This window comes from Chelonoidis abingdonii, chromosome 10 (assembly GCF_003597395.2).
Source record: "Chelonoidis abingdonii isolate Lonesome George chromosome 10, CheloAbing_2.0, whole genome shotgun sequence".
Classification (NCBI taxonomy): Eukaryota; Metazoa; Chordata; order Testudines; family Testudinidae; genus Chelonoidis; species Chelonoidis abingdonii.
This window is the reverse complement of record NC_133778.1, coordinates 14,369,648-14,385,247: the sequence shown is the minus strand read 5'-3', so window position 1 is coordinate 14,385,247 and position 15,600 is coordinate 14,369,648. Positions and strand designations below refer to the sequence as shown.

Genomic DNA, 15,600 nt, shown 5'->3' with positions numbered 1-15,600 from the left:
TTTGCATTTGGTCTGATTCAAAGCTAATTGAAATCAGTTGAAAGACTTCCATTGCCTTCAATAGGCTTTGGGTCAGGCTCTCGAGTGACTCTGTTTACACAAGTAGCAGAAATCAGTCCCATGTTCTTTGGCTCCTTGAGTGACTTCATTCACACTGATGGGATTACTCACGTGCAGAAAGTTACTCATGGGTTGAAATCTTTGCCGGATGGGACCCATACTCCTTTTATCTGAGATGATTGTAAAAGAAAATTTTCTATTTTTTTTTTAAAAAAAACAGATGCTTTTTTAAAACAAATCTCATTAACTTTCTAATACATTTTAGTTCCACTTTCATATTTTGTAACTGTAGAGTTATATAAATGGATTCATACTCACTCTCTCTTGTTCTCCTCACTGAAATGAAATTTTAATCCCCTGTCTGTGACTTCATGCAAATTCCGATATTAACTGGTTGTGTAGTCTCAGTGAATGCCAAAGCAGCAGTTGCAGGCGGTGTTGCAAGGAGAGGGCATGTCTGAACATAAATCTATTATTGAATATTTCTTGGGAAAGGAAGCAGAAGTAGTTGCAAGTGATTTGATTTTAATTGTAATTTGATATTGTTGATTAAATCTATAAGTGAACCTCTCGGCAAAAAGTTTCTTACCTATCTGAGTGATCCATGAATTGAAAAGAACTGAAAACTACCCCAGAATTGTCCTGTGCTGGTCCAGTCTGTGAATACTGTAGTATACTGCATATGCTGATAGATTTAGTGCACTCCTGAAGCCACACTGTGCCATATCAGATCCACAGCAGGTGTAAATCTGCTTAGCTCCACTGATCCAGTTAAGAGTACAATATTCGGATTTCTAATTTTAACATTCAATCTTCCCTTGCATGTGTTATCACCCATGTACAAGTAAAGTATGGGTGTGAGTGAATGAATGGGTTCTATAGGCTTTCTCTCCCTAGTCTCCTCCCTGATACCATCTTGCTTCCTTGACTACGGCATTACGCCAAAGATCATTATGGAAATTAGAAACATGGGGCCAGATTCTTGGTTGGTGTCAATCAAAGTCATCTGAAGTCAATGGAGCTAAGCTGACTTACATCAGCAGTGGATTGACCCATGGCAGGCCTGGTTTTTCTGTGTTTCATTCGTATCTATTTAGCCCTGGTTGGGCACTAAAATACATGTGTTTGCCTTTACCAGTTCCTATTCGATTCGTTCATTTCACTGATCAAGAAGGGAAAAGGTACAACTGTTGCCTCAGTGCTGCCCAAGGCCACAACTGTAGCTTCTAGGCTTGAGGTCAGTATATTAATGTTCTTCATTTTTAGCTATCAGTCATACACCAGCTGTAACTTGTATTGAATCAGATGGAGAAAATGCAGAGCATGAAAAATTACCTGTGAAACTGAAGTACAGGACTCCCTTACAAAAGCTACATTAGGATTTCATTTATTCTCATTATAACCACTGGATTTTGCTCTCTCCCTCATTATTTTATTAACTCTCTGTTCCTTTGAGGAAGTTTTGAGACATGGAGGTTTGTGTATATGTTTTTGTATGTTCTCCAGAGCAGAATCTATGCTTGTTACGGTGATCTCTATAGTTCATGCCACCTCATGCAGTCATATCCAGCTATGAGATTTGGTTGACAGCATCAAGCTGAAGCTATGTTGCTGGAAAGCAACTTTGGAATTCTTAGCATGAGCCGAGTTGCACAGTGAATTGTGCCTTCAGAATGCAGTTGGTCTTTGAATAAAAAATACAAGACAGAGATGTGGGAAGCCAAAGTGAAGCCTGGCTGTCTATAAATAAATTAAACAATCCGTACGTTTACTGTATATTTTGGGTAAAACATCAGTCGCCTCCATTTCTTTACCCACCTGTGCATGAGATGGGTTCAGTAAAACTTTTTTTGGAAAGTTGGACAGACAGCTGCAGGTTTTCTGAAGCTGGCTTTTCTTCTTTCTGCGACCTAGTTTTTCATGATTCAAGGCTATTCCACACTGCACAGTCTCCTTTCACCCCAGTTTAACTCCCATCCTTTGCACCCTTTGTGAAATCATTCTAATCATTTTATATTGCTGACTTTTAGGTTTCCAAAGTTCTCATCTTAGGATCTGGAGGTCTGTCAATTGGTCAGGCAGGGGAATTCGATTACTCTGGGTCACAGGCTGTTAAGGCCATGAAGGTAAGAGAAGGCTCCAAGTACATTACCAGAAATTAATCTGCTTTCCCTTGTTGCAGCTAACCTGATCATTTATTCCACCCTAGTCGAAAACTGCGGATTTACGTAAGTTACTGAGTAGTAGAGCTGGTTGAATTATTTGGGGAGAATAAATTATTTGGTAAATTTAGCCCTTATTTCTGTTTATGAATTATTGACCAACTGTTCCAAGTTACTTTATTCGTAAGTGTTCGGCAAGCAGCTTATGGAAATAGCTTGATTTTGAATTTCAGACTTTGTATTGTTGAGATCTGTTCTCTTTGACTATGTCCCTTTGACCACTGAACACTGTCACATGGTGTTACTTCTGTTCCCTGATTGGATGACCTAAACTTCATCAGCAGGAGAGTAATGAATGCTAATTAACGCACTCACTTCTGAAATGAACTGTCAGATGAATAAATATCTGTGCTAAAATTAGTGAAATGTTTGTGATTCCGTGAATGTTTTCACACAGAAAGTGCCAGTCACCAAAATGCTGATGGGAAATGAATGGTATGATGCTACTATTAATAGTGACATGCACAAGCTATGTTTGCTGGTGAAAATACCTGTGAAGTTTCTTTGTGCGCCATGCAGTCAGCTCTCCTCCACTGTCAAAGGGGTTACTCCAGAGATAAATGTCGCCTAATAAGCTTAATGAGCAGGCATGTTGGTACTATCTATTGGTGTCTCCTTCCTAACTCATATCGCACCACGTTTTCAAGAGTCAGAAAACATGTCTGTGCACTTCTCCATGTGCCTAAATTATACAAGTAAAACACCCTGTGAATGCTTGTGAATTAAGGATTTGTATCACCAGAATCCTGATTGGTACATGTTTGTTGGATGTTTCATATGCACAGCTAGATGGAACATACTTATGGGTGTTTCAGTTTACAGCATAAAAGCTCAGCCCCAACTCTGGGAGCTTTACACTGTTCATAGCAAAGCTGTTGAAAAGTGACCCAAAAGGGGGCAGCTGAGGATTGCTCTTGAGGCAGGGTCATCACTGGGTAGCGCAAAGTCAGCTCTGCAGCCTGTGTCCCCATCACCTGCTCCACATGGAGTGTACAAAGGGAAAGCTCATGCCACTCTGCCACAGCCACAGCTGGCTGCAGACTGGGTAACTTAGAGCAGCTGCGAGACTGCTCTAAGGTAAGATAGCTGACCGAAGTGTCAGGGGAAAGGAAAGGTGGCTTAGAGCTACCTTCTCCCCCAGCATTCTCTCACTTACATAGACACACAGACACACACGTTCTCTGCATCAGGTTTAAACTTGGTGTAGCTGAGAACCAAATTCAAAATGTGGTGAAACACGTATTTCCTTTGCTTTGTTTGAACTGTGTATTGCCACTGCTGGCTCTAAGTTCACAGTGGCTACATATTCAAGCAATGCATATCAAATCAGGAGAGGAGAGGCCTAGAGCCATTTGGATAGCAGTCTGAATTCTCAGGGAGGGCATCTCCTATTTCTTCTTCTCTGTCCTCCTCTCTCATGGTTCTAACAGAAACAAAAATTATTTTTTTGCAATAAATCTTGCCAGCTTGCCCTTCCAAAATTCTTTGCAAGGATGTGCATGGAAGGCAAGTATGGCAGAAATAGTAGCACCTATAAATGTTTGAGAATGCATATGTGCTGGAAATGGCTGCTTAAAAAAAAAATCCCTTTTTGCTATTTGTGTGGTAGATTCACTGAAACAATTCTAAATGTGTGCAGGTATAACACACTCAGAAAAAGGGAGCTCTCCTGTCTTCTTATGGTGAAGACTCATTTATTATTTGTATCACCGTAACACCCAAGATCTGCAATCCGAATTCAGGGCCCATTGTGCAAAGTACAGTTCTAACACTTATTAGAAAGAGCTTACAGGTTTGTCACAACAGAAGATGATAGGTGGGGAAAAACAAACCATCAGGCGAGAGGCTGCAGTATGATTTTAAAAAAGCATATTTTAGCACAATAGGCATTAGTCATGAGCATTAGTGAGCAGCCTTGTCATTGCCAGCTGGGTTTGCAGATACTCTGGCACAGATGAGTATAAAGGAGGGATTTGAAATAGATAGATATTACAGCTGGTTGGAAAATGGGGGGGAAGGGTTCCCTTGGAAAATTTCAACATCAGGGGAATGGGGGCGGGGGAGGAGTTTCCAGAGAAATTTTGACTCTTTGATGGAATTTTTTTTTTTGATGGAAAAAACCCCAAACTGCAGAATTGAATAATTTTTGCAGTTTGGTAAAAAAACATTTTCCTTTGCTTTTTGGTTTTCCAGCAAACAATTCCCAAGAGTTTCAAGGACAGCTGACGCTTTCTGAAAAATGATCTTTAAACAAACCCCCAATTTTCCATCAAGTAAAAGTTCAATGGAAACTTTTTAGCCAGCCCTAGAAGATAAAATTTCAGTTATCCACATAGAGAAAAGAAAAACAATAGCATGTGACTTAGTTGACCAGTCATGAAGCACAAATAGTGAATATTCTATGTGACCCAGTGTGAAACCAAGCCATAAATTTGTTCACACAAGTAATTTTGAATAAAAAAACATATACATACCAGTGCCGACCTGTTCACAGATCATTTGTGAACAGAGAAAAGGGTTAAAGTAATTAAAATAATTATTTTCAAATTATAATTTCCTGAGCTTGGTTTCTCAGTATACAGCTGAGTCAGTCAGAAGCCAATTCAGTGTATTTTGAGAAATGACACAGAGATCATGTCAGTTTTCTTTTCTGACAAGCTTCAGAATGGTAACTGTGCAGTGACATATTATTCTACTCTAGTTGTTGTATTTTACTCAGCATTTGCTTTTTCCTGGATAATGTGTCCCAGATGCATCTTTACTCAGTGTCTGAGAGGAAGTGCGGGTTTATCTTTCTTCTTTCATAATGTCACTGGATAGTAAGCTCCTGGCAGAGGATCAGAGCATGTGTTTTTCAGCTCAGAGACCCTAAATATTGATTGTCCGAGTAAGCTAATCAGAGGACCTCTTGGTTGAACTGTCCCAGTGTTGCGTTTAGTATTATTACAAATCATCCTCTCAAATTGCTGAATTAAGAGGTATTTGGCCCTCCCAAGTAGGAAAGGACCCCTGACATTACGTTCTTCCCAGTGCATGCCAGGAAGTGACCTGGTAAATAGGCTTGGTCCTCACTGCTGTGATAATATCTGAGGCAATTCAAACACCTCTTGGAGCCCCCCACAACACAAAAGTCATTGGAATAAGGCTCCTACATGCAAGTCCCAGGGTTCAGAGTGTGGCCTCCTCCTCCCTCCATGTGCCCCAAACTCCTCTGGGCTGCAAGCAATGGATGTGATGAGGTGAACCTTCCAAGGAGAAGGGATTAAGTAACATGCCTGGAACTGGTGAAGAGAGTTAGGAGAGTATTGGGTGGAGTTTTCTTTTAAACAGAAGGGGTAGGGAGCCAGCAGGGGTTTCTCCTACCAGGACAGTATAAAAGGGGAAGACATCTTGATTCTCCAGGGGCTGGAGTTATTCTCCTCCTAGAGTTCTCAGGGAGGAGGAAACTGCTCATACTCACCTTCCCAAGACACTGGTCCAGGCACAGTACACATTGGACCAGCACTGCTGGGAACGCCTACAGCTACAGCCCTGGCAGCATTTCCTGAACCGGCCCTGATTCCATGGCAATTTTTTCTTGCATTGAGGAGTTGCTGACCCCGACATGCCAAGCCCTTGACATTTTCTTTCTTTATGATCAATATCTTTCTGTACTATGGTGTCCAGTTTGTCCTGTAAAGGTGACATTCTTCTTCCTTATTCGCATTCCCTCTAATCCTGTAAAACTGACCATTCAGACTCCTTCCTTTAGTATGCTCTATTGCACGGGTGGCCAACCTGTGGTGGAGCCACATGCTGCTCTTCAGAAGTTAATACGCGGCTCTTTGTATAGGCACCGACTCCGGGGCTGGAGCTACAGGCGCCAACTTTCCAGTGTGCCGGGGGGTACTCACTGCTAACCCCTGGCTCTGCCATAGGCCCTGCCCCCACTCCACCCCTTCCTGCCCTCTCCCCTGAGCCTGCCATGCCCTTGCTCCTCCCCTCCAGCCAGATCCTCCTGCGTGCCAGGGAACAGCTGATCGGGAGGTGCAGGGAAGGAGGGGAGGCGCTGATCAGCGGGGCTGCTGGTGGGTGGGAGGCGCTGGGAGCAGGGGCCAGGGAACTGTTTGGGGGCTGCTGCCATATTACTGTGGCTCTTTGGCAATGTACATTGGTAAATTCTGGCTCCTTCTCTGGCTCAGATTGGCCACCCCTGCTATATTAGGTGTCATTTTTTATAAGAGGTCAGTCAGTGTTAGCACTGCAGACCATCAAAATTCAGGGCCACGATCCCTCTGCTTCCCAATACCACCTTCTCTCTGCAGCCATGGTATATTCTGAGCCCGCCTCTGGCCTACAGGTATTATAGACACACTGGGCTGAATTCTACTCTCATTGATATGGGTGTAACTCTGTTGGTCTCTCTGTTACCTACTTATAATGTTTCCAGAGGAAGGGGAAGGGTGATCTTGTACTAAAGGGACTGGACTGGAACTCAGGAAATGTGGTTTTAGTTCCCACCTCTGCCTCCCAAACATCCCGGGTGCCTGACCCTGTTGATGTCTGTGGCAAAACTCTCCTTGTCAATGAGGCCAGAATTTTACCCTTAAACCTTTCTGTGCCTCAGTTCCCCATCTGTAATGTGGGGATGAAAATGCTTCTTTTCTACCCCTCTTTGTCTGGTCTGTTTAGATTGGATGCTCGCTGGGGCAGGATTCTCTTGCTAGATGCATATTCCAAGGGAAAACGGAGCCCCGGGTTTGGTTCGGGCCTCCAGGCACTGCTATAAAACAAATAATAATAAAGGACTTTCTTCAAGTGTTTCTAGCTGTGCAGAAAGAGGCACTGGGCCAATGTGGGTTCTCAATGTGGTAATTCCAGCAACTGTAAAGATTTGCAGTGGTGCAAACGAGCACAGAAATTCATTGCACTGTTGCTCTCTTTGGAAGAACGTGTGGAAACATGTACAGGAAGTTCCTTCTTGTAGTGTCCTAGGGAGGTACAAAGAACTGAAAAATATTGAGGTACCGTGATCAGCCACCTGGTGTTGGGCTGTTCAGCCAGAGAAAACAGTATTTTCAGTTACTGGCATGGTACCTAGTCACTTGTTAAGATCTTCATTCATAGTTGTTGTGTTTCTGGTATCTCTGTGGGTTTACCTCTCAGTATACGGTACATTTTAAAACTTTAATGTTGATTTTCATTTCTCAGGAAGAAAATGTGAAGACTGTCCTGATGAACCCCAATATTGCCTCAGTCCAGACCAATGAGGTTGGCTTAAAGCAGGCTGACACGGTCTACTTCCTCCCCATCACCCCACAGTTTGTCACAGAGGTCATCAAAGCAGAAAGACCAGATGGGTTAATTCTAGGCATGGGTGGCCAGACAGCTCTCAACTGCGGTAAGTACTGTGCAATTGTAGCTGAATTAATCTCTCTAGCCCCACATCCGTCACCTTTATACCTGGCTCTGCCTGATCAAAACTATAGGAATCTCAGCCAGAACATTTCATTCACTTACAAATGTATATAAGCAGAGATATTAGCCTAATGGACCGATATAAGTATTGATTTAATTGTACTTATTGATTATGACTTGTAGTGGCTATCTTTTATAGTTATCAGTTATACAGATGTTTCATACCAATAGTGTTTTGCAAGTGCAGCTTATAAATCTTGGTTTGGACAACAGATTTGGGGCGTGTTCTGTACCTAAACATTAAGATGAAGATTGAAAAGGGAAGCTAGAGGGATAGTGGTGCTTTGTTTAGCTTAGCATGGCACTGCTCCATTTAGGATGAGAGATGGCTCCAAACCACGAAATTCAGATCTAGATGCAGCTTTCATAGATTTTAAAGCCTACAGGGATTACTGTGATCATCTAGTCTGATCTCCTGTGTAACACAGGCCAAAGCACCTTACCTCGTAATCTCTGTACCAAACCCGTCATCTTGTGATGGAAGTATAGCTTATCTTTTAGAAAGATATCAAGTCTTGATTTAAAGTGAGAGGGAATCCACCACATTCCATTCTAATGCTTCAAAGTATGTGTGTGTCCAAATTCAAGGTTTTGGTCCTAAGCAGTATAAAAGGAAATTGCATTTGCAAAATCCAGACTGGATCTGGCTGCAGATTGTGGCAGTCCCCAAGGTTTGCAGGTATTTGAATCTGTGTGCTGTTGTATTTAGGAATTTCCTTAGTTAACATTATGCCACTTTTAATAGAAAACAACGTTTAAAATGGAAACATTTAACTCTGACCTGAAACTTGTCAAATTAAATGTCAATGTTTCATGTTTATTTTATCACAGTATTTCCAAAAAGGGTAATAATTTAGGATTTGCCATCATTCCATCCTGTTACAGTAGATGTGGAAGGAGAAACCCACACTGTCTTTACAAATTTAAGCTTTATCACTACCTAATGGCTCTTTAGGATTGCCATTCTTTGGATCATTTAGAATTACACAGGGTTTCACACTTGAGACTGCACTCCATGGAACATCCCTTCATCGACAGGGATGTGGTTAAGATTGTCTAACAGGACTTGTCTGTCTCTCACTTTAGTGATCTTTCGATTTCAAGGGCTAGATTCCCTTCTAGAATCTTCAGAACGACATGGGGCTTGTTTTCCATTGCCCTACACCTTGTGTAGTCATCTTCACCTGGGCAAAGTGGGTGTGCAATGTTTCCAAATCAAAATGACAGTGCTTTCTTACATCCTTCATGTGCAGCCATACATGTTACACAAGGCAGCAGAGAATCAAGACTTATCTATTTGACTATGCCACTAGCCTGCTTGCTCCTCTGCTCAGAATCTCCTTCAGGTACCGGTGGCCCCAGTTCAGGAAAGTATCCCTATTCTAGATGATACTTAATCAAATGCTTAAACTGAGTCACATGCTTAAGTACTTTCCTGAATGTATTGGTTTTGGCACTGAATTTTGACAGTTCGAATTGAGAAACTACGTCGGTGGGGACCATGTATGGACCCAGCTAGTTAGCTGCAAAGCCAGATTCCTCATTCGCTTTCCTCTCTGTACGGCATGGGTGCTCCGATTCTAACTCCATTCTTTCCACAGGAGTGGAGCTGTTCAGACGAGGAGTTTTGAAGGAGTATGGAGTGAAGGTCCTGGGGACGTCCGTCGAAGCCATCATGGCCACTGAGGACAGGCAACTGTTTTCTGACAAACTGACTGAGATTAATGAGAAGATCGCTCCCAGCTTTGCCGTGGAATCGGTAAATGCGAGGAGCTCGGAGATGCAAGGCTGCCACACTTGGCTTTATTATTCTTTAAACAGCTGAAACCAAATTCATACCTGGTGTAAATCCATTGAAGTCAATGGAGATGTACCAAGTAGGGATCTGGTGCATTGGAAGTCGGTAGGGATGCCCAGATGTATTTGAGGGTAAAATTTGGCTCCTGGAGTCACACACAACAAAGGCATAATTCTTTTCTCTTGTCTAATTTGGGGAAGTGCTTTATTGATGGGTTTCCCAGTAACTGATATAACCTGATGTATAGACTTGAATCAGCTTAGTCCTTGTCATTTTATTTGACATTTATTCCTGTCTGCTTTAAGATTGAAGATGCTTTGAACGCAGCAGAAAAGATCGGCTACCCAGTCATGATACGCTCTGCCTATGCTCTGGGTGGACTAGGGTCGGGTATATGTCCTGACAAAGAGAGACTGTTGGATCTTGGGACCAAGGTATGTATGCAGTTGATGGCTATAGGGATCTATCTTGCCATCTGATTTAATATATTCTCGTAATAGTCACAGATTAGTCTAGTTCTACATACTTTATCTTACTGTTAAAACATTATCTTGATGTCCTCTCAGGTTCAGTCTTCATAATATTTGCCATTGACTTGGGTAGTGTGAATGATTAAGTAACATTGTTCACGGCTGTTAAATTCTGCCAGAAATGACTCATAATTTGAGCAAATGTTTCAGCACTTTTGGTCAAAAAACAATATAATGGCCTCTTTTCTCCTGCTCTCAGGAGCTGTCACAAGGAAGATGCAGAGAAAGTAAAAGCCCTAAAAAAAGCACTAAAAAGCTTAGCTATAACTAAGGACCAGGAACAGAGAGAGACTGGCAGGGTTAGGCCATTCTTGTGTTTGGTTCTTAGGGGTGAAATTTGTGCGGTGCCAGAATCCTGTGAGGAACCTACCTTTTAGCTTTTGTACTCGCTAGCACGGGACAAAAATTGCCAATTATTTTTCTACAGGAAATGTAGCATTTTTTAAAAATTTCCCATGAAAACAAACCAGAAAGCAGAAAAGGTGGGTAACATTTTTCAGTTTGGGGTTAAAATGTTGCATTTTTGAAAGCCTGGGTTTTTGATTTTCCATGGAAAAACAGGAAAACAATTTATAATGAAAATTTTCATTTGGGTTAAAAAGCTTTTTTTTAGTTTTAAAAAAATCTTCATTTTTTGTGCAGTCAGCTTTTCTAATATTATTGAACATTTTTTTTTAAAAAAGGTTAAAATTTACTCTCTAAAAAGTATTTTTGTCTGCCAAGACCTAAATATTGGAAATTCAGTATTAACGTCTAGGACAAACACTTGGAATCCTAACAAAGATAAATATAGATCAAAGACCTGTTAGTTTAACATGAGGTGAGATTCACTTGTAAAATCAGTACTTTTCTATCTATGAGTTCAGTCCCATGTTTCATGTGCTCTGATGGAGATAATTAACTAGATTAAAACATGGAGCAGCACAAGTAAGACTCTGTGGCACAAAGGTTAGATTTATGATTAGAGCAAAGAGCAGCACAGTGTAGACAGTCCTGAAGTCAACAAACTCCAGTAGGCCCCAGGTTAGAATATCCTGCACAGTGAGGCCTGCTACTTAGCTGGTGCAGATGGTATAGCTAGGGTGGCCAGCTTTCTACTCGCACAGAACCAAACACTCTTGCCCCGTCCCCTGCCCTGCCCCTTCTCTAAGGCTCCACCCTACTCACTCCATCCCCCCTCCCTCTGTCGCTTGTTCTCCCCTACCCTCACTCACTCGCTCATTTTCACTAGCCTGGGATGGGGGCTGGGGTGCGGGGCGGGTGTGCTCCAGCTGTGGGTGTGGGTTCTGGGGTGGGGCTATGGATGAAGTGTTTGGGGTGCAGGAGGGTGCTCTCAGATGGGGCTGAGGGGTTTGGAGGGTGGGAAGGAGATCAGGGCAGGGAGGGGGTGTGGGGTGCTGGCTCCAGGAGGGAGTTTGGGTGCAGGAAGGGGATCAGAGTGGGGGCCTGGGGCTGGGGCATGGGAGGGGTTCAGGGGTTCAGGCTCTGGGTGGCACCTACCTCAGGCGGCTCCCAAAAGCAGCAGTATTTCCCCCCTCCAGCTCCTACATGGAGGTGTGGCCAGGTGACTTGTGCGCTGCCCCATCCGCAGGTGCTACCCCCACAGCTCCCATTGGCCATGGTTCCCAGCCAGTGTGTGCTATGGAGCCAGTGCTTGGGATGGAGGCAGCTCACAGAACCTTCTGGCTGCCCCTATGCCAAGGAGACAGAGTGGGGACATGCTGCTGCTTCCAGGAGCCACGTGGAGCCAGGAAGCCTGCCTTAGCCCTGCTGTGCTGCCACCCGGACTTTTAATGGCCCAGGCAGCGGTGCTGACCTGGAACTGCCAGGGTCCCTTTTCAACGGGGCGTTCCAGTCGAAAACCGGACGCCTGGCAACCCTAGGTATAACTTCATTGAAATCAATGGGCCTTTGCCCATTTACAACAGTGGAAGATCTGGCCTTGTGTTCCTTGTAGTTTGATTCGATACAATGCACTGATGCTCCTCACTGAACTGCTGTTTTTATGAGGCCAGGGGCCCTGGAGAAAGAGCCAGTATGAGTAGGAGTAGCTCCTTTTTTCTTAGTTAAGCAGAATGCGCTAACTCTTTCCTTACCCATCAGACTGATTAAAGCAAAAAGAATACCAGATAGATTACTAATATCGCGCATGTCTATGATGACAAATTTACATTTCATCAGAATGGGTTAAAATTATTTCGTAGAAAAATGTAAATGAACTCACATACAAGCAGTTCATGTTTCCTTTTGGACTTCAGTGTGTTTAAATTATATTCAACAACAACAAAACCAACCATCCCTACCAAAACAAGACACTCCACTCCACACACTTCCCCTTCTGGGGAGAGGATGAGAGAACAAACACCACATGACAGATGTGTTATCATATTGTTTAATTTACTGTTGGAAGGCTCTCAGATAGGATGGGGATGAGTGTGGAATTAAAAACCTATATAGAATAGAATAGAAAAGGCAGAGGAATTGCTGTTGGAAAGGAGGGAGTGCAAGGTTGTAAACACTCCACCAAGGAAAACAATTTTTTATATCATACTGTTTTTTTCATTCTCTGCAATATTTGCAGATTTTCAGTTATATTGCCCTTAAGACTCCTTTTCCCAATGCAAACAAGTTTAATTTTATTCAGTTCTTGTTTGTCTGTGATTCTGTGCAAGGGAATTCCATTGATGTAAATAAGAAAATGGATGATTAATATTAATCTGCATTACAGTAGTGCCTGCAAGCTTGGGGCCCCATGGTATTCGATGCTGGAGGACAACAATGGCTGTCAAAGGGCCAGATCCTCTGCTACTGAAGTCAATGGGAGCTTTGCCATTGATGCCCATTGGCACAGCGTGAGGCCTTAAGGCCCCATCCCAAGATGCAAACATGTTATAACATAGTTGGCATTTATCACGTTACATGAAGTAGACATGGCCTAAGTGTCACAAACTGAGACGTGGGTGGTAATGCCTAGTGGTTGGAGCAGGAGCTAGGCTGATGGATTTAAGAGCAGGTTTGCTGACTTCCTCGTCCTATCAGGCAGCCCTGCTGTGGCTCAGCTGTGTTCATAGGTTACCATGACACTAAGTAATTTAAGCTTTGGCTGCAAAATTAAGTGCAAAAAAGGAGGCCGAGGCAAGGATGGTCTGATAATGTGTGTGTTATTTTCTATATTCCATGTGAAATTTAACTAACTCCTTGTATAATAGTTAATATTAATGTCAATGTATCCATTTGGATTATACGCATTTACCAGTTCAGGAATGTTTTCCAGGTTAGTTTTAGAATAATTCATAACTCTTGCTTCTGATCAGTATGTCACAGTAATTAGTGGTGTGATTAGTTAATAGTGTTGTTAATTCAGCAGTGTGTCTAAGCACCCATTGCTTAGTCACCTATTTAATCTTACACAGAGAAGTTGTCCTACTGAAGTCAGTGGGGCTACTTGCATATATAAAATTAAGTGCAGAACCTAATTTTTTTTATTTTAATTTATATTTCTCAGTTCTGTTGCTAAGCCAAATGTCCTCATTTCTTTTGTATCTGATCACATTGTTTTCCATGCCATTTAAATGAGGCTAATGCAAAATAAAAGTTACAGGGCAGTTATCCCATAATAATTAATATCTAGCTCTTATAGTGCTTTTCATCAGTAGGTCTCAAAGTTCTTTACAAAGGAGGCCAGTAGCATTATCTTCATTTTATAGATGTGGAAACTGAGACACAGAGAGTGGAAATAATTTGCCCAGAGTCAGTCAGTGGTGGCAAAGCCTTAAATACAGGAATGCATCCAGTTCTGTTACGCATGCTTAATAAAAATGTATTTCTTCCTTTGTATCCACTTGTTGTCTGTCCTCCCTAATTGATTCTTCAACCTGCTCCCCAGGCATTTGCAGTGACCAACCAAATTCTAGTGGAGAGGTCCGTTGTTGGCTGGAAGGAGATAGAGTATGAAGTCGTGAGAGATGCATCTGATAACTGTATCACCGTCTGTAATATGGAAAATGTTGATGCTATGGGAGTTCATACTGGTAGGTTCTTTACAGATTACAGGGTGGTTTACTGTAGATTGCGTTTAGATCAGCATGTTCATAGAATGTCTTTCTGCCAACTATAGTTGATACACTTACCTGGCCAATGATAAATAGGATGTAGAATACTTATCAGAGCTAAAGCAGCAGAGAATCCTATGGCACCTTGTAGACTAACAGACGTAATTGATCTATAAGATCATAATTGATCTATAAGGTGCCACAGGATTCTCTGCTGCTTTTACAGATCCAGACTAACACAGCTACCCCTCTGATACTTATCAGAGCTAAGTACTACCAGATACGATGGAACACACTTTTCAATACCTAAGCCCGTCCCTATTGTCTCTTATTTCACATGGTAGTACAGGCCATCCCTTGCCTTGAAATGTCCCAAAACAGGCATCTTCCATAGCATCTGGTGTTAAAAACTTGTAAGATGCAGTACGTTAGCAGAGACATGACCAGAATTTATCGCCATCAAACTATTGTGGTTTTATTTCCGGCAAACAGGAGATTCCATTGTAGTGGCTCCCAGCCAGACACTGTCCAATGAGGAATTTCAGATGCTGAGGGAAAGTGCCATCAAAGTCGTCCGACACTTGGGCATCGTGGGGGAATGCAACATCCAGTATGCCCTGCATCCCACCTCCCTGGAGTACTGCATCATTGAGGTCAATGCCAGGCTCTCCAGAAGCTCTGCCTTGGCATCCAAGGCCACAGGGTAAGGCAGGAAAGAAAAGCTGGGGCAGAAAAAGGAGTTGGGGAAAGGTGCAGGAGTTGGGGAAAGGGACACTTGGTATTACAAATGGAAAACCTCTCAGGAGGGGAACCTAGTAGCTGGTTTTAGAGAGTATATTCCCTGGCATCCGTACGTTGGCTGCAAATCATCTCTGGAACCCTAAGGACTTGGTTATTAATGAGCTCTCTGCCAGATTGAATCAAATGGTATTGCTAGCTGCCTTTGTTTTGTTGGCTAATCATAAACTAATCGAGATAACGATGGTCAAATCTGCCTGGTTAAAATTGGCTTCTTAATTGTACTCTGCAGATGCTGTTGAGAAGTGCAAATTAGTCCTTAATTTACAGTTCTCAACAACTCTTGCAGTTGTCAAAGCCCTGTAGCAAATTGGAGACAGACAGTGATAACTGACAACAAGCATTTCGTTGATTTCATTGTGTTAGCTGACTCTTCGGGGACACAAATCCATTTTTGTCTTGTGTTGCAGTAAATGTATATATATACAGTAACTCCTCACTTAACATTGTAGTTATGTTCCTGAAAAATGTGACTTTAAGCGAAATGATGTTAAGTGAATCCAATTTCCCCATAAGAATTAATGTAAATGAGGGGGTTAAGGTTCCAGGGATTTCTTTTCACCAGACAAAAGACTATATATATATATATACACACACAGAGTATACATTTAAACAAACAATTTAATACTGGTATGCAAGGATGATTATTGTGAAGCTTGGTTGAGGTGGAGGAGTCAGAGGGT

The 15,600-nt window shown here is 42.4% G+C and overlaps 1 protein-coding gene across 1 annotated transcript in view; it reads left to right on the top strand.

Annotated features, from left to right (window-relative positions):
* The window catches only part of CPS1 (carbamoyl-phosphate synthase 1), a 127,894-nt gene that overhangs the window by 41,906 nt on the left and 70,388 nt on the right, over positions 1-15,600 (top strand). Inside the window, exons 12-18 of the mRNA XM_032765033.2 lie at positions 1,199-1,297; positions 2,091-2,186; positions 7,473-7,662; positions 9,341-9,498; positions 9,843-9,971; positions 13,954-14,098; positions 14,612-14,822. Of these exons, the coding sequence (XP_032620924.1) occupies positions 1,199-1,297; positions 2,091-2,186; positions 7,473-7,662; positions 9,341-9,498; positions 9,843-9,971; positions 13,954-14,098; positions 14,612-14,822 (1,028 nt within the window). The remainder of the gene's footprint in view (positions 1-1,198; positions 1,298-2,090; positions 2,187-7,472; positions 7,663-9,340; positions 9,499-9,842; positions 9,972-13,953; positions 14,099-14,611; positions 14,823-15,600) is intronic.